Raw genomic sequence first — 20434 nt, 5'->3', positions numbered from 1 at the left:
GAAATTGATCACAAGGTCATAGCTTAATTTGACGTTCTAGATTTTGACCTTTGCTTTTACCCCATCTGTATACATAATAAAGTCATGAGACTTTTTGACAAACGGTATCAAGCCATTTAAACTTAAAAAAACAACCGGAAGTGACCTTGTGTAAACCGGAAGTAGCTATTTATTGTACTTTATTACATAAAAGTATAAAAAACAAGATATTTTTGGAATCAGTGTCAAGTAAATAGTCAAATATTATCGGAAATAGAGTTTTTCAAACCGGAAGTAAGAAATTATCTCCCTTATCTAAAAAAAATATTGTTTAGAAACCATATATTTTTGGAATCAGCGTACAATAAGCTATCATTTGACGATTGAAATGACATTTTAAACCTATTTTTACACCTTTCATATTAAAATACATTGTTTTGGTGGAAAGACCTTCAATTGTTCTCTGAACAATTGGTTTTTAATTGTATTTATTATTGTAAAAACATGTTACTCTTTCAATCAGTTGTGCCTGAGTGGGAAGGTCATATAAAAAAATGGCCAAATTGATTTACTTTGTATCTCTTAGCTAAACGAGCATCGTGTGGATTCCCAATGTTGTCATTTGTAATGGCTGATCACAAAATTGACCATATCATTTTTGTGCTATTCAGCGTTCATTTGAAAGTTAACACTCATGGTTAATATGTAATGTTTTATCATTTGAAGTTACCAATACATGTAGAAAATCGAAAAGATTAAACATAATCACTTCAATAGCACACAACCCACCAGCAATTCAGAGACACAACCAATTGATGAAGTATATACTCATAGGATAATCATCGAAGACGTATACTTCAACGAGACAGCAATTATTGACTCAAAAGACAAAAGGAAATGTGTGTTCACTAGTTAATGCTTTTGACCATTTGTCTAACTGTGTCTAAACTACCTCGGCAAAAAATGTTTGGACATAGTAATATTTAATATCTTATACGGTGATGTCCCATCAACAGACTGAAAAAAAGTAGGGATTTCTGTTTATTTATGTGTTATTTTTATGGTATTGAAGAAGATTAATACACTTATAAATATTTTCGATTGTGAGATTAAATATTTTCTTCAATAATTCTAGATCAACGGATAAATAGGTAAAAAAGGCACGGAAAATTAAATATTATTAAACTTGCCTCGAAATTGTTTTATATTTCGTTAAATAATGCACATTGTACAGAATTAAAGGTGCAAACCGTAATAAATTAACATGGAGATTGCAATCTAAGACTAGTCACTTTGATCCTTTCAATGTTTATTTTTATGTGTATGGAACGAAAGAAATACCTCATGTCAAAATGGGCGGACCTTTTTTTTTGTGTAATGTGTACGACCCGGTTTCGTCCTTACATGTTGCAAAGCATAACCGAAAATACTACATCTTACAAACGAAAATATTTATTTTGTATTTATGTTCTTCAATATCATTAAAATATAACAAATAACTAATAAGAAATCGTACCTTTTCTCTGTCTGTTGATGGTCAGTCACCGTACCGGATATAAGATACTATTGATTCCAAACATTTTTTGACGGTGTGTTTGGACAGAATGCATTTGAAAATTTGTAAAACAGAAAACTGTCTAGATTAAGTAAGACCAAATTTAATCGTGTACTATTTAATAGTTATTCGCACATTGATTTCATAAGGATTATATAAGTGCTTAGTCATTTGAATTCTGTCTTGATATATTATAGATGAAAATATAATTACTTACATATGTACTTGTAAATATCTTTACTCAAAGATGGAGACACCAGTACAAGACAGTGATAATGAAGATGAGCTATCAGAACGACTAAGTGTTCTAGGTTTGGCTGAAGATAGAGAAAAAGCTGGACTGGATTCTGAAGGAAAAGAAGAAAAATATATAATAGAAGGTGACAATCCATCATTGGAATCCAGTATCCAAATTTTTAAAAGTCAATGATATTTTATACCTTTTCAACAAAATGTCTTGGGCATATTTTTTAATCCCCTTCTGTCCCACATATAGTGTATATGGTTTGTAAGGCTAATTATTCCTACATTATTTACTGTATTATATAGGGTGTAAGTAACTATACAAAATGTGTACATATTTTAAGGATTTTGATTTCTTGTATCCGATAAGACACAACCATCTCAAGTCGTCCTTTAACAGCCAGCTGGGGCATTTTTATTTTGTTTAGTTTTACCCCCGCTTTAAAACAAAAATAGGGGTTATACTGTTTCACCTGCGTCCGTCCATTCGTCAGTCCATCCATTCGTCCATTGGTCAGTCCATCCATCTGTCCAATGAATATTTTTCGTCACATCTTTCTCAGTATAACTACATAAGGATACATCATAAGGATTTCTAACATTTGGTTTCAGAGTTTTTGTAAGTCAGCTATACTGTGTGATGTTTTTTTAGATTCTTCACTCAACAACTTCCTGTTTACCGACATATTTGGGAGGGGGTATCATCAGTGAGCAGTAGCTTGCAGTTTCGCTTGTTTTAACAGTGGATACTAATTTTTTAGAGAGGTTTAAGATAACAAAGAGAAATTCGTAGGGTCTTGAACTGTTTTATTTTGTTTAATTCTTGATCATTATTTGTAATTAGCATCTTGTACAGCATACTTACATCAAGTGAAATAATCTTAAATAACAATTTCTATCATTAGCAAAGTTTAATTTCGACGCATTATTATCTGACTTTGCTACTGAATACTTTACCGTTAAGCTAAAAAATTAAAACATTCTAAAAAGGTTGTTTAAGCTCTATATTCAAGTCAAAACTAACTTTATTGACTTGTCACATAAAATTGTATAGACAATATAAAATGTATAAGTAACTTGGTACTTAATAAATATTTTAGTTTCTGAAAAAGATTTAACTAAGCTGAAGAAGATCAAGCTTCGTGATTATCAACTTGAATCGGCAGAAAAAACCTCGACTTGTACAAATACATTGGCATGTGATAATACTGTTTCTGGTAAGACCTTGGTGGTTTTTCAGTGTTATAAAACATCAGCATTTAACCAAAATTATAATACATTTTTTCGAGCCTGAAATATTATATTATAATAATTCAATAACTGTTCATTTCTCATGATTTTGATCAGATAAAGGATTTTCTTTTATAAGAAAGTCCATGTACAAGTGTTTTATGATAAAATTATCCCATTCAAGTCTATAAAACCCATATGTTAGAAAATATATTTAGCTTCCATATCTTAGTTACATAAGTAACGAAGATACATATTGTTCTTTTTACTCTTCAATTTTAACTCACCGTTAAAAATTGAATTAAAATAAATTTGTCTATAACTCTGTGGGCAATATTTACAACATTTGTTTTCATGATTAGTATAACTTTCTAGTCTGTGAAAATATTTCATTTTAGAGGATATAGTTCCAACTGAAATTAAAAATTTGGCAGACATAAACTCTGTTCCTTTGTACCTCAAATTACTGGAGTCAGGATCTGAGAAAAAAAGGGACATTCGTTTAGTTACTGTTGGAATGAAAGGAACTGGAAAAACATCTTTACTAAAGAGACTATTTGGAGAAGAGATTAGCATGGTAAAAGAGGTGGCCAGTACTAATGGGATAGAAATTCATAAAATAAAATGTAAAGCAAACTTTGATGATGGCAAATGGAATAAATTAGATGGTAAGATTTTAAAACTTTAACAAAATTGTTTCATTATTCTCTAGACCAGAATGGCATACATATATATATAGTAATGCCTAAAAAGTGTACAAAACAACACCAATCACAAAAAATGGAAACTATAAATGTAATAATTTATAAATATTTCGGATAACATATATCTTTCTTTAGTGTTTGATTATGATGTAAAATGAATCATATCAATCTACTAGTACGTTGATTAAACTATTACAATCTTGAAATTTATACAATATAAAATAGTTAAAACCGAAAATCATAGTTAGTTTAAACATATTTATTTTAATTGATTGGGAAACAAGTTATCATAGTTTAGACGATTGTACAATTCTCAAACTTTTAAACATGACATATGTTATATAGGTTTAACAACAGAGTCTGCAAAGACATGCTTGAAATAAAAATTGTAATGTGCGATATCAACTGGCACAATTCTAAAATTCGAAAGTGACGACAGTTGCGATGTTGCCTTAATAAAAAGTCCAAATAAACAGCATTGACCGATCTAAGTTTGTAAATATTCCAAATGTGAAAACGGTAGAGTAATTATAACAGAGCCTGCGTATTTGAAACCCCCCCCCCCCCCCAAAAAAAATAGCAGTTTAAAAAATACAATGATATATTGCTTGGTTCTGGTTATTTTGGTTGGATGTCAAAGTACCAAGTAACGTTAAATTATCTATCTTTATTCAAGATTTATTAATATATTTTTTAAACATGCAACATAAGCATTAAAAAATGAAGATGTCCACAAAATTCAACTAACATTACTACAAAAATATATTTGTAATGGACAAAATATATAATTATGTACATCTAACAAACATCATAATAAAAAACATAAGGTGTTGAAAGGAGGTGGAGGAAGGGAAAATTTATAAAATCCCCGAAAAAAATCTTGTTTACGAACTATCGCCCTTTAAATCGGCAAGAATGTGTTACTATAAGATACATTGTGTAGAAAATTGACCAATGGTCATCCAGTCAAAAGACCGTAATCCTGGGGTTCCTCCAAAGGAAAATAATCGAAATTTAGAAACAAATTAATGGGTTTCGTCGTTTGCATAAAATTACATAATCAAATAGCTTGCCTTTATGCTTTCCTCCTCTAAACCATTTACTTGAATACATCAATAAGTATTTCACGTATTTACCATTCTATTGAGCCATTAGGGCATTGTATAAATGAAAAGAGAAACAGGAAAGTGAATTGCAAAATGTTTACTCATTTAGAGTAAAAATGTTTCTCATACAAAAAGAAAATATTTAGACATATACACTAGTCCAACAAGATAATAATAAATGCAAAACATAAAATGATAATGAAATAAAAAAGAATACAATAGCTTGACCTAGGAAGTGGTCAGCTAAGCCACCAGGAAATATGCAATAAAACACATCTTTCCTATCCCACCAAGCATACTAGATGAATTTATTAGTCCCAGATTATCTTATGAAGTATCTATAATTCTAAAATAACGAGGTCCAATTTGTCAGCCGTCATGGGATAAAAACGACAAATCAAAGAATTCAACTTGATATATAGCTAGTATAGGACAATGGTGTTGATTGAAAATTACACTACGACAGACCCTTTTGTTTTCCACATAATTAATATTGCCAATAATTAACAAGTTCCGGGTCGAATCCGATACCGATACCAATAGTATATTCACTTGTTACCTATTACCTTATCTGTACGTTCCGCATCTCACAGGCGCACCACCAAACGGTGTATTTAGGACTTTGCTATATACACGGGTCATTATCACAGGGTTGACACTACTAAAATCAATCATTGTCACATTGTTCCCTATTGTAGTTTTTTAATCAGTATGACTTTCTAAGATGACAATACGAATACTAAAAATCTGGACTTAAAATAAGTATAGGTACAGTTTTCAATTTGTTAGCCGGTATGACGTAAAACAGCGAATCTAAGAATTCAACTTAATTCATAACTAATATAGAGCAATGTCGTTGATTAAAGAGTACTCCATTTCAGACCCTTTTGTTTTCCAAATAATTAATATTACCAATAATTGATAGGTTCCAGATCGACGGGTTCAAACAGAAAGATTTTGAAAGCAGAGAAAACTGCATGTGCATCTTATAATCGGCATGACTTTATCAGATGACAATATCAGTACTAAAATAAGGCATACGCATAATTATATACTTTAATTCAGTCACGGACCCGCGATATCACGGGTGTGTTCTAGTGTCATATAAAAATACAATACCATTTATAAACCTGAATCAAAATGAACCGGGTTTAAGTCAGGTTTGGTTCTCATATTTAAGTAATACTCCTATGATCTTTTGAGGAAAAAACTTGAAAAGCCAGATAATATGAGGACATTTGTGTGATACATAGAGAATAATACATGGCAAAATCCGTATCATATGTCGTATCATCCCGATACACCAATATCAGCCCAAGGGCCTTTAGGCTCGAGGGTGATACGGCATGTGATACGGACTTTGACATGTTTTATACGCTTTATCATATATTTCAACAGGAGAGTTATAATATATGAACTATTCACTGGGTTACCTTCAGTTCTATTTTTGTCTTGTTTTAAAAGCCTTAAAAGAACTGCTCAATTACTTATCCAAAGCACCTGGGTTACCTTAAAATTTGAGTGCTGTTGTTTAAAAAATATTTTGTTTATTATTGATTTTTTTTGTGTGTTTTTGTATATTTTATAGTTGCATTTAGTGTGCCAAAAAATATGAAAACTTGAAGTTCGTGGCGTCACATGTACATACCAAACAATGACGTCATTCAATAAATTGCATTAGGCCTGAATGACCGTACCTATTTTGAGGAAAAATATTTTTTAAGCTTACATAAATAAAAACTGATTTAATGTAAAAAAAAAAGAAAAAAAAGTAGGGGTGTGATAAAGGGTATGCGATAAAGGGTAGGGATGAGATAAAGGGTATACGATAAAGGGTGCGCATCAAAGTTGCGCGATATGGATTAAACTGCAGGCTATTTAAATATTCAAAACTACTGTATTTATTACTAAACATATGATAAATCCTGATATCGATAGTTTGAATATATAGGTTTGTAGTAAACATTACTGATATACTAATAAAATTTTAATATATCTTGTAGGCTATTACATTAATACCATTAGATTTATCCAAAGAACTTGTTTTGCCATGATATAATACCATTATAGTTCATTTCTCAAAATTTAAAACTTTGATCAAACTCAGCTTATCATAAGATGAATCATTTCAATGACATTTCATTTCGGTTTCCCGGAAGTTTCTTTTTCAGTCATTGACACTTTCTTTGTTATAAAGATCCCTATTGATTTTCAGTTTAATAATTGGGTCAACACTAATTTTTAGCTAATTCATAGGGCAGTATTTTGATTTCGAGATGTTATCGTTTAAATGATTTGTCTAATCCACTTACCAACCTGAAGTAAAAATAATCCTTGGATATAAACAGACCCATGATTGATGTCTTGGACAAATCAAACGTAAAGGTAACAGAGTCATAAATAATATGAAATTGTCAGAATGTCTTGTTGCAAGGCAATGTCGTTAAATCTATAAGTCAGATATTTACCAATCTTTGTTTGATAAACTCGTACAGAGAAAGAATTGAGTTTGTGGTCACTAGGTCAAGGAAGCACCAGTGTTTGATAGACGGAATCGTGTACTCTGTCTCGGTTTCTGGATGATATCGTTTGAACCACATGTCCATCATTTATTTATTTTATTATCCTTGCGAAAACCAACATAACCAATGGAAGGAACAGCATCCCTCTAGTTTGTGGAGGTGACAGTTCCTACAAACAATCAATATATTTTGACTCAAAGCACTAATATTCAAACATCTTCAATGTGCCTTGGGGAGGAAAGACTTTATCGATTTTGAGACTACTGGGTGAAAGTTCCTGGTCACAGTCTCATTCTTTTTATTTACATCTATAAAATTCACAATGAAAGTCGATTAAGAAGATACCTTTAAGTCCAAAGAGATGTTTTCAGCTTACCAATTTCCAATTGTATGTAGCAACATTCAAACAGTGTAAGAAGTATTTATCTTCCAAACACTAAGTAAAATGACAATTCAGAGCTTTCATTTCATATCATGATTTCCTAGAAAGAAGGTAAAAGTATTTTACTAAGGTTTTCATGTGGTAAAGATAAAAGCAATACAATATATTCAGTTTAGTCCTAATTCATATTATGTCAAATTTTTACCTTATGGCAATATGGCTTCAATTATCAATCAATTCCTTGTGAGAGCTTTTGCCCTTAAATCATAATTATAAGCCAACTTTGAATATGAGTTAAATGTAAGTTACCCTTAGTAAAAAATTGATTACGGGTATTCTTTCTGAGCACCATAGTTCACTCCCAGTTGTTGGTTGAGTACTTGCTTAATGTTAACTTTTCTGTGGGATGCGTTGTGGGTTGATTATGTCTTTCTTTTTTGTATTTGTCCATGCTGTGTATGTTCGTTTTTTGCTCATAGTTCTTAATTAATTTTTGTCTTATTTTCAAGTTAACCCTTATACTAAATTATTATTTTATCAACTTTTAGCAACCAATATCTAGACAAACTGTAGTATCTAAACAGAAACTGTAAACATTAATATGGATCTCTTGAATTTAAGTTGATGCACAAAGTTTATGATTTAGCTCTTACTTTGGAATTTCATGAGTACCTATTTTCAACGATTGTGGATACGCTACAATACATTATGTTTACAAGTCACAGAAAACTCCCTATTTTTGGTGGGGTTCGTGTTGTTCAATCTTTAGTTTTCTATGTTGTGTCCATTGTACTTTTATTTGTCTGTTTGTCTTTTTATTCTTTAGCCAATGCTTTTGGGAATTTTGGGTCCTCAATGCTCTTCAACTTTGTACTTGTTTGTCTTTTTAACTATTTTGATCTGAGCGTCACTGATAAGACGAAACGCGCGTCTGCCGTATTAAATTATAATCCAAATACCTTTGATAACTATTTTTCAATTTATTTTCGATCTATGAGTTTGACTGTCTCTCTGGTATCTTTCGCCCCTCTTGTTGACGATTTATAATCTTGGTTAATCTTTACATCGTGAAATCCACGAAATGTTTTACATCAGATATAATAATAAAACAATACTATTTTTCCTTGGTTTCTACTGTTGTTGTTATCTCATTAACATTTACCATTTATCTCCTTTTTAATCACAATAAAAAAAAAAGAAACATAAATATAGTACTTTTATTATCCTATCACAGGCAACAATGAAGAATCTGACCTTCATGCAAGACTGTTAAAACCATATGAGGAAAAATTGAAGAACATTCCATCATCAGTTAAAGTAGTAGCCCGTGAAGCCATTCAGAACACATCCTCAGAAAACTTTGATGAATCAATGGAATATGAAGCAGCATCTTTGCAGCCAAATCCTCAAGTAACAGATCAAGTGTCTACCATATCTCATGAACTACAATTATCAGTAGCAGTAGCAGCCCATGAAGCATTTCAGAGCACATCAGCAGAAAACATTGATGAATCAAAGGAATCTGAATCCACATCGTCGCAGCCAAATCTTCAAGTTCCAGATCCAGTAGCTACCACATCTCATGAACTACCTGCTAATGTATTATTACAACAAGCATATAGTGATATTAAAACTATGCTCAAATCTAAAGTTGATTTGTATGACAAAGAGGAGTATGCTACATTATTTTTGTGGGATTTTGCAGGCGATGAAGAATTTTACCATACACATCAAACTTTTTTGTCTCCAGATGCAATTTACCTTGTTGTAACAAAGCTCAACGAGGCTGATGACAAAAAGGCGCAAGGTAACAAAACTACCACTAATGTGATAAAATCTTCTTAATGCATTGAAGGAATTGGGAAATAAGATGGTTCAAGGTACCATGTATGAAAAAGGCACAACAAGAATAAGGGTTTAAAAGGGGGAAAAAGATCGAATAAAACCAATCACACCACAACCACAGATGAGCACATTTAGACCTATTTTGTTGCTTTGGACAAGAACAGATACATTGACAATCAAGAACACTGTATTCATTCATAAAATAAGTTCTCTAATGTGTATTTGTCCATTTTCTCTATTGAAATCTTATTCTCTGTCAAATGATCTTTAACACAGATTATGTTTCGTGATGTTTCGGAATTCGGTTTTGATTTTTTCCGGATGATAAACTTGATTAACCACTGCCTGACCAAAACTTCGAAACTAAAAAGAATGTCAAGGACAGTCATGGGCCATAAAATACATACTGGTTTCCGATGATAAGGATGATACAGCGCTTGATAAAATCAACAATAGAAGACAGATATTGATGGTTTTCACCTTTACCTGTCAAGCGTTATGGCCCTCAAAGTAAATATTAAAGTTCGGGTACCCTTCCGAAATGAACATGACATATTTATTAGGCAGTGAACTGTTAAATTCAAATACATGGAAGGCGTTTCATTTATCATGGATATATGGAAGTGCAAGTAGGGCATGGTGTCATGAGGACACATAATAATATTGTAAATGATGTGTTTCTAATGACACTTTCAGTTGCCCCCTATTGGTATCATTGACTTATATTGAAGAGTAACTGTTTTATCTTTTTGTCTACTACAACGAACATAAAATCTTCGTTGTATTCGAAAAATGCTGATGCAAAATCATTGTCCTATTACTTTGTAGATTTATTCCGATTGTGGATAGACTCTATACATTGCTACAGTAGACTTGAAGAGGACAAACAAAAATCTGCTGAAAACATGAGTGCATCTGAAAGTCTTGATCCACCGGTAGTAATTGTTGGTACTTGGAAAGATGCTGTGACTTCAGAGTCAGAAGAGGTTAAGAACCTGTAGAAATTTTTAAAGCAAATCAAACTTTTCGTTGTGTATATTGATCACCATTTTGTTCTGTTATTTTAGTAAAATTGAAACCTTATCTCACCTATGCCTTTGACGAATTCAAATAAAAAAAGGCATTGATTAAAAACAAATATATCAAGGTGACGGAGGTTTAACCCTTAAGGTAGTACCGAACACTACAGGGAGATAACACTGTAAAACCAGCTAAACGTTTTAATCACGTTGTTTTGTTAATGAAATATTAAGCTTCTCAATGATCAAAATAAGTGCTTATCAAATTGCTATATATCCAACGAAATTTTTCTGTGAAAGTGATTGATTCACTTTTTTTTTTAATTTTTACATTTTTTTCAAAGGGTCAAAGTGAATATTTTTTCAAAATTTTAACGAGCCAAATTAATTTTAGTCAAAGTGTTGGGTACCACATTAAACATGTTGTTTGTAGACTCCAAGCCTTGAAACTCTGTCAAGAAAAACACGAAATAGCAATATGACAATTATTGTAAAACAATATTGTGAAAGCATTTGACCTGAAAACATCCTTGTTGAAAAGGCTAAGCAAAAACACATATTTCATTTCTTTTTAAGATTGAAGACTCATACAGAGAAAACATCTTAATGTATACTAAAAATATGGCTGAAGATGAACGCGGTCATATAAGGAATGAAGTGTTCATTTCCAATACTGAAGATGATAATAATGTATTCCAGAAAATACGAAAAGACATCTTAAAATTAGCTAGAACGATGAGAACATGGAATATAGACTATCCTTTGAAATTTATTCAACTGGAAAAACGTCTTCAAGAGAAGAAGAAGGATATACCAATTATTGACTTTCAGGAATTGAAGCATATCTGTACAGAAACACCAATGCCACTGAAGGATGAGGAACTAATTTTGTTTTTGAAATTTCATCACGAAATAAGAGCTTTGGTTTATTTTCAAGATCTTCCAGATTATATTATTTTAGATACACAATGGTTGTCTAATGTTTTTAAATGCATAGTGACTGCAAAGAAATTTCGAGCTGTAAGTATCAAGAATCAAAAAAGATGGGAAGAATTTCATTCTAAAGGAAAATTACATACTGTGGTTTTGGAAGATATATTAAGAAAAGAAGAACACATTTTGTACAAACACAAGGACCATATCGTGAATGTAATGGAGAAATTTGATATAATTATACGTCCAATCAAATCAGATAGATATCCTGCCGATGAAAGATTGTGTTATTATGTACCTTGCATGATTATGGAAAAACCAGGTTGTGACATTTATGAAATGTTTAATGTGGCAGATGATACCTGTAAAAAATCCACTTGGATATGCTTCAAATTCAGGTTTTTGCCACCACATCTAATGAATCATTTGATTGCTTCACTGTGTCGGGAGTATGAAGTGTCGGAAGTGGGCATCACTGAACAGGGAAACAAACAAGTAGAAAGGGTAATTGCTCTTTTCAAAGGAACTGCTGTCTTTGAGTTAGAAAAGACAAGAAAACTAAGAAAATTACTAGTAACGACTTGTCCAAATATTATTCAGATGCAGATTTTAGAATTTGGTCGGAGAGCCATTATCACGGGAGGCATGTACAAACACATTGCCGACTTTGTGACAGAGGAAATCAACAAAATTATAAGTACAAGATTTAGGATGACCAATGTGAACTATGAGAAAAAGTGGGAATGTGGCATTAAAAAACCAGAGTTTGTGACAGGTTCTTTTGCCTTTACAGAAGAGCAGAATCCAGAATATTACTGTGAGACATGTATAGAAACGCACATGTTCATTGGTGAATGGTCAGATATACAAAGTAATACACTATGTGTAAGTAAAATGTTGAAATATATAAGACATATATGTATTTTAATGTATCAATATTCATGTCAACAAATATTTAGGGCTGACGATTACTGGCCTAAGAAGAGACGCAAAAATGATTACAATGAGACAAACTAACACACGAGACCAAATGGCGTTGATATGAGCATCACTAGCCATATATTTTTTATGCAAAAATTCATATTTGTCTTAAAGCAGTGATTACCATAAAACTGTAAATGTCTTACTAATATTTAAAACATGTCTGTACACTATGCTAAAATATGTCATTCTATCAGACAAGAAATAACTAAAGGAGTTTTTTAAGAAATTGATGTGTTTTAAAGGGCCACTAGCTACCAGATATATAAAAAATCTAAAATCTAAAAAAATATTGTTCAATCATTTATGAAAGTGAAATAGGGAGATAGTTATTCTCTTTTAGCAGCCACTATTGTTCAATAAGCTAAGAACCATTGTTGGTAAACTATTCACTTGCAAGTTATTTAAAGGAAAAGAATGTCAACATTGAAAGTGAAACAAATGTTAATATGTTAAATTTTCAACTTGTTGCCTTTTGTTGGCTGTTGTTCGTATGTTTCTTTGTCAATTGTATTCTCCAATTTATTTATATTGTAGTCCTGTGGTGTTGAGTTGTCATCTTGGTGTTATATTTCACATGGCTATAAAAGGGGAGGTTTGGCATGCCACAAAACCAGGTTCAACCCGCCATTTTTTTTCTTTAAAAATGTCCTGTACCAAGTCAGGAATATGGCCATTGTTATATTATAGTTCGTTTCTGTATGTTTTACATTTTAACGTTGCGTCGTTTGTTTTCTCTTATTTTTTAGTGTAAATTCACATTGCGATAAGACGTGTCACGGTACTTGTCTATCCCAAATTCATGTATTTGGTTTTGATGTTATATTTGTTATTCTCGTGGGATTTTGTCTGTTGCTTGGTCCGTTTCTGTGTGTGTTACATTGTAGTGTTGTATCGTTGTTCTCCTCTTATATTTAATGCGTTTCCCTCAGTTTTAGTTTGTTACCCCGATTTTTTTTTGTCCATGGATTTATGAGTTTGAACAGCGGTATACTACTGTTGCCTTTAGTTAATCATTTGATTGACTTATTTGATCTACAAAATTTATTCTTATACAGGTAAAAAATATGATACACACATATTTTTAACCTATAATATCAATTTAATAGACCTAGAAAAATCCAATTGCACGAGTTCGCTTAATTTATTCATATCTATATTTATGTTTACATCACTTATATGGTTATCGGAGGACTTTGGAGGTCAACTCGATAGTTGATGAGATAGCGTCTAGACTAAAATACACACGAAACGAAGCTACATCCTATATAGTCCATGTTCTGAAGATTATTATAGACTTCTAATGGTTTGGATAAAAGTTTTACATGGATATAAATCAAATATGAGAATTTGAGTCACATCGATAAACGTGAATTTAACAGCTAGTTCCCCTTTAATATGAAATAGATAGCATAATGTTCAAGCGATGAAACATGTAAGCACTTGCAAATGCTTTACATTAATAATTTTGAATAATAAGAATGATATCGACTTTACATCTGATATTGTCTGTAACTACTTTGTATATCATTTTCAGTTGTCCCAGAGTTCAGACGATGCTCCGAAATCAAATCACCAAGCAGAAAACAAAGTATTTTTAACAAAGGTATCATACTTTTACGGACTATTTATTGAATAATATAATAGTTTTGATATTTAAATACCTAACAAGGATTATTAAATCACTGAATAATAAACAGATATAGGAAGATGTGGTGTGTATTACCAATTAATCCATGTCTGAATTATATAACACAATTAGTTCTAATAGAAAAGATTTTTGGCATTTGATCAATAATGTCAAATATCTTTAGATTGAGCTGATTTCTTAATGCGGGAACACTCTACAGCTACATTTTTAAATTCAAAAGAAAGGAAAAATATTTTGAGTGCAACCGGTATTTACAGATTAACCAAACAGTTTTATTGTAGATGTATAAGAGGTATAAATACACTTTGAAAAGTTTGGATTAAAAATATGACGTAGCCTGCATCATATTACAAGAGATGAATACTTACAAAACAAAACTGCTGTCCAAATGGCTCACTCTTTACTATATGTCACTTAACTTTAAAGGTATACGGTTTAACCTTCAGTGTGATATAAATAGAAAAGTTGTGTTTAAATATTTTAAGATGACCTGTCCTGACCAGGCAGTAAAATAATTTTTTAATATAAATAGTGAATTAACAACTAATTTTTATTGCAGAAAATGCTCAGATTAGATTTATGCAATTTGGTTTATGATTTCAAGCAAATAACGTATGACATTACATAAATTAACCTCATTGATTGACTGATATCAGATGATTAAGACACTGATTTTTATAGTAAAATAGATCCTGCTCAATTGATATTATCATTACAGTTGTAAATCAATTGGCAGTTGCCTGCTATACGGATATTGTATCAGTACTCGTACGTGTCTTAGGAAAGAAGTGGAATAACTGTACTTGAAACAAAATACGGGAATCAACATAATGTTTCTTCAAGTCATAAAAACACATAATTAATTTCATGATATGTATTCAAATCAAAATGCTGCCCCATCTGAAAATTCGAAATGATCACATAGACCCAGTATGGATCCGAAATTACGAAGAATAAAAGATCAGAAATTATTACAAATAAAAGATCAAACAAAAATGTTTTTATTCAACAATGTTGGAAATGGGGATGCATATATATATGGATGAGCGACACAAGCTTTATAGGGACTTTCGTTTCAAGACATACAACTTGAACCATATCTGAAAGTACAAAATAGTGCAATACAAGAAGTCCATAGCCACATATTTAGTTATCAAATTAATGTAAAAGAATTACTTAGTAGCAATAACAACAAAGAACATATTTTGTAGATGCGTTGCAGTTTCCAAGGTAGTATGGAAACATTATCAAAATTATCTGGAGAGTCAGTTTCAACAGGAAGTATGACAGGGGTATGTTATGACACAATTTAGTCTTGAATTAAGGTTATTATGGGTCGTCAATAAACTGGTCCTGCTGTATTTCGTAGTGTTCATCTACAGGATTAAGTAACATAAAAATAACCTTAGGTAGTAACAATATTAGTTTGCTTAAGAATAAAATGAAACATTTTAGAACTTCAGAAACAGCATACATAGAAACATGAGAAACGTGGCTTGTGACATGTTTTATATGCTTTTAAAAAGCGAAAAATATATATAAAATGAATAATCAGCTAGGTTTTGAAATTTGATTCATATTATATTTTGCTTAGTTCCATGGGCTCAATTGTCACTATTAGTGAAGATCATTTCTTAAAGATTGTATATTGAAAGTCCTCTTACCAGTTTAGTGTGCAGGTTTACTGAATCAATTTTCGAGGTAGAAGATTTTATAATTTTGATATATGCCTTGAAGACTTGATTGAGGTTAACTGATTTGAAACAATTGGGAATGTGTTCTGTCTGATGGAATCCTCATCGATTTTGGATATCATTTTAATCATTTACAAAGATACTGTGATTGCTGAGTGTTTTCTATAAAGTATGTCACTATAGCCATACTCCAAAGAGTGATCAATTTTCTTCCATACACTGTTTGTGTAAACTTTTGGAAGTATGTTGCATCATCATCAACCAAATTTGAAAATCATTGCAAATTTTAGGATCTTTTTTCCAAAAAAATAATTTTAGATTTAACTGTTGGATTTTACTTTAGAATGAAATTCAAAACAGTGTGGCTGTGGCCATTGATTGACACATCAAATTCATCCATTGACTGGGACAATTTAGGTGAACGTTTGTATGTAACGACCACTGCTCACTATGTACTTTTTAAAGACACTTAAACTATGGGGTCACCAAAGGTTCTCAACACCTTAATAAAGTAATTCGAAAAATTAATCAGTAATAACACGATGTTTTGATTTATATCAATTATATAAATCAAAACATAAAGGTTATTCCTGATTAATTTTTCGAATTATTTTATAATCAAAGGCGTTAAGAAACCTTTGGTGACCCCACAGTTTAAATGTCTATCGTAGGTACGTCGTGAACAGTGGTCGTTACATACAAACGTTCACCTAAATTGTCCCAGTCAATGGATGAATTTAATGTGTCAATCAATGGCCACAGCCACACTGTTTTGAATTTCATTCTATATGCTTTGATGTATTTCAATGTGAAAAATCATTATTCATGTCTTCAATTTTTTCCCCCAAATATTCAGCTTTCTTAGACTATATCTGTTGAGTAAAAACATATATATAATATGCACCTTTACGCATTTTGTTGCTAATAGTTTTCTCCAGTAAGTTTAAAAGTTCGATTTTCTGATAAATTTAAAACAAAAAAGATGTGGTACGATTGTCACTGAGATAACTCTCCCTTAATTACCAAATACAAATATTAAATCAGTTACAGGTACTGTAGCTTAACAAATTAAAACGATACTGGTAATCTAAATGGTTGTATTGGTTTACCGTTGCGAATTGACTTATAATTTTTATTTGGTCAGATGGCATCTTAGTTACAAGTCGTATATGCGACTATGCTACTTTTTTGGATATTTCGTATTAAAAAGTTGATTTGTTGAAGAATATTTCGTGTATTTTATAATCATTCAGGAAGGTAAAAAAGGATAAGCTAGATTTTCAATAATGAGGATTAGGGTGCTGTATATTTTCCAAGTTAGTTAGAAGATTAGGCAAAGTTATAAATCATTTATTTAAAACTCACACTTTATGTAGTAAACTTTGGCCTGTACATATTTTACATCACTTTATGTTTTACATTGATTTCTTTTTCAGTTTACTAAGGAGGAGATAAATTTTGCAAAGATGGGAATGATTGTGTTGAATATTCTTGCTGATGTTTTATATGACCTATTAAAAAAAGATACACAAAATCTGCGACCAAGGCTTGATTGTGATATAACATTCTTGTACAGCGAGATAAGGAAACTTAACAAACATATTCCAACAAATTCATGGGGTGGTCAGTGGCAAATAATTCAGAAAACAGACATAGCTATTGGAGATGATGTTGAACGTGTACGTCTTACAAGAAATGAGCTACAACACTCAAGGAACTTTACACTCAATGATACCCGTTTTAATGAGTTAAAGAATATAATACTTGACCTTGTGAACAGATTTAATCTACATAACAAACCAACAAAGCTGTATTCAGATCACCTCAACGAGATTTTATCTACATCAGTATCTGCGGATGATGTGAAAATTCTTCAGAATCAGATAAAAAATGAAGTGAAAACAGGTAATCTTACTTTAATTTGATAAACTTCTATAATATGAAAATATTACCCAGTTTGTTTAAACTGTCTGTTTGTGTATTTTTATGCTTCCCTGACTATTTGACTTTTACACTATTTTCTATTTAAATGTTTAGCTATTATTAAAAACAATCTTTCATTTCGATAATTTTACAAGATAGGACCTCTTTTTACCTGCTTCACAGAAGGCGGAAGCAGGTCTAGTTTCCACCCGAACAATACCTCTGTAAGTCTATAAAACAGAAGGACTCATTTTATGGTGTAAAGTTTAGGATTGTTGAGTTGTAGTGAGTACGCAGTTATTACATCTGATGTACATCTGATGTACAGCCATTTCCTGTTTGTCGATAGTTTGAAATACAACACTCATTTGAGGGACATTATTTTCAAGTATTTTTTTGAACTTCTATGAAAGAGTTTGATTCAATATTTGATCTGCCGCTTGATGATGTTGAGTTGTAGCAAGTACGCACTTTCAAAATCTGCAATGTACCCACTTTCTGTTTGCCAATGCTGAAAAAGACGGTGTAGAGATTTTCTGTATTTTTGTTAAATTTATACGATGGTTTCTGATTTTGAAACCTGCTTTTGCACCTGTCCTAAGTGAGGAATCTGATGTTTAGTGGCTGTCGTCTGTTTATGTGTTTCTCTTTTTTCGTTTTTATATAGATTAGAAATTAGTATTTTTTGTGACCCTTTATAGCTTGCTGTTTGGTGTGAGCCTATGTTCCGTGTTGAAGACCGTACTTTGACCTATAATGGTTTTCTCTTATAAATTGTGACTTGGATAAAGAGTTGTCTCATTGGCACTCATACCACATCTTCCTATATCTATTTATGGCAGTTGGGTTCGACTCCAATCTTAAATTGACTAATATTGTTGGTTATTTGCTTGAAATCTGGTTTCCTCCCTCAAATAAAAACAACTGGATGCCACCATATAGCTAATAGTAATTGAAGTGGTGTTAAGGACTTCGCTTATCTCATTTTTGACATTTTGTCAGATATTCAGAATCATCTAGTGTCTATCCACGTGGTTCATTTTGTCTTCTAACCCCTTCTATGCTTTTCATAATTTTAGTCAATATGGTTTATAATTAGTTATAACCCATTTCTTTCAAGTCTTGTAAAGTCCTTGTTATTTTTCTTAGCTTTTTAAAGTAAAAATGGTGCTTATGTTAAAATATTTGCCTCTGGAGTTAAACTTCCAACAATGAATCAATTAATAATCACGATATTATTTTAGTTTGCCATTTTTCTATACGGCAAATCAGGTGTTGAATTAATAATTACACCAACCAAGGCAATCGTAGACTAGTGGTACATGAAGCGTTACTTAACGAACTTGTAAAGATTAACTAATAAAAGTAAATTATAGTCAATCATAAGTCCAATGGTTATGTTTGAAGTCTTTCTACACTACTAGCAAGACTGGTCATGCTAATAATAATATTATAACACACTGTTGACTGCTGTATTCCTACTTTTGACATTTTAACTTATTATGTCTGTATGTTTTGTTCACACAGCGTTGTCAATATAATGGAACTTGATGCAACTGTCATACAATTGAGATGTTTAGCAAGCTATAAAACCAGATTTAATCCACCATTTTACATAAGACAATGACTGAACAAAGTCAGGATTTTGACAGTGGTTTTCCGTTCGATGTGTTTGTGCTTTGATTTTTCCCCATTTGATAAGGGACTTTCTGTTTTGAATTTTCTTTGGAGTTCATTATTTTTGTGATTTTACTTTATATTTTAACACCAACAATCAATTAATTTTGTTGAAAGTAATGATATAGTTTATGAGATATAACACTCATTTAAGTTGTTCACATGCAGTGATTTGTTTGTCTTTTTTTTTAGAAATGGCTTTTGAAGTTGAAATTGAACAACAAATAAACGTTTCACATCAATAGAACAGAATTGTGAAGGAATGATCTAATCTCAATAGATGAAAATCAACTCGTAAACAGCATTGTCAACGTGTTGATTGTGCTCCAACTTTAATGAATTGACATATTTTAAAATGAGGTTTTGAAATTCAAGTAGTCAACCTATTGATATTGTGATCCCAAGTAGAAATATTGTAACGACATTAGATGTTTAGATCTGAAAAAGAAAATAAATTACTAGGCCAAAACTGAAATTTTAAATGATGGTCAGACATTTGAGTGAGGAAGAACAATTATTGACAGACATTTGAGTGAGGAAGAACAATTATTGACAGACATTTGAGCGAGGAAGAACAATTATTGAAATATTAGACACCTTCAGCAATTTTAAACAAAAACATGTATCAGAAACTATAATGAAAATACTACCAATTGTAATTTTAATTTCAATAATTCACGTGTACTTAACAAATATATGTTTAATCAAATTTAATAATATGTTAAAATCTTCAAATTACGAAACTGTAAAACAAAGTCCATAATAACAAAACATATGAACAACAGGATGTCGTTCAACAGACCTAACTGGAAAGAACTGATAGAGGTAAAGTTTCAGTATATCTTTGATAAAAAGCAGACTTTAAAGTTACCATCTCTGTATCGAATTGTTGACATTGCACAAGAGAGGCAACATATATCAAAGGAATAATCAAACTCATAAGTTGAAAAGAATCTGATAATGATAAGGTAAATTACAAAGGCAGAAAGA

The 20434-nt window shown here is 31.4% G+C and overlaps 1 protein-coding gene across 1 annotated transcript; it reads left to right on the top strand.

Annotated features, from left to right (window-relative positions):
• The first annotated feature begins 1773 nt into the window (after positions 1-1773).
• On the top strand, positions 1774-20171 carry LOC143072066 (uncharacterized). Its single transcript, XM_076246850.1, has 10 exons — positions 1774-1914; positions 2878-2994; positions 3406-3675; positions 8956-9528; positions 10395-10552; positions 11162-12403; positions 14037-14105; positions 15362-15442; positions 17281-17749; positions 19637-20171. The coding sequence occupies exons 1-10, from the start codon at positions 1782-1784 to the stop codon at positions 19687-19689; spliced, it is 3165 nt and encodes a 1054-aa protein (XP_076102965.1). The 5' UTR covers positions 1774-1781; the 3' UTR covers positions 19690-20171.
• The last annotated feature ends 263 nt before the right edge of the window (positions 20172-20434 follow it).

This window comes from Mytilus galloprovincialis, chromosome 4 (genome assembly GCF_965363235.1).
Source record: "Mytilus galloprovincialis chromosome 4, xbMytGall1.hap1.1, whole genome shotgun sequence".
Lineage (NCBI taxonomy): Eukaryota > Metazoa > Mollusca > Bivalvia > Mytilida > Mytilidae > Mytilus > Mytilus galloprovincialis.
The sequence above is the reverse complement of the archived record's forward strand: the minus strand, read 5'-3'. Positions and strand labels throughout refer to the sequence as shown.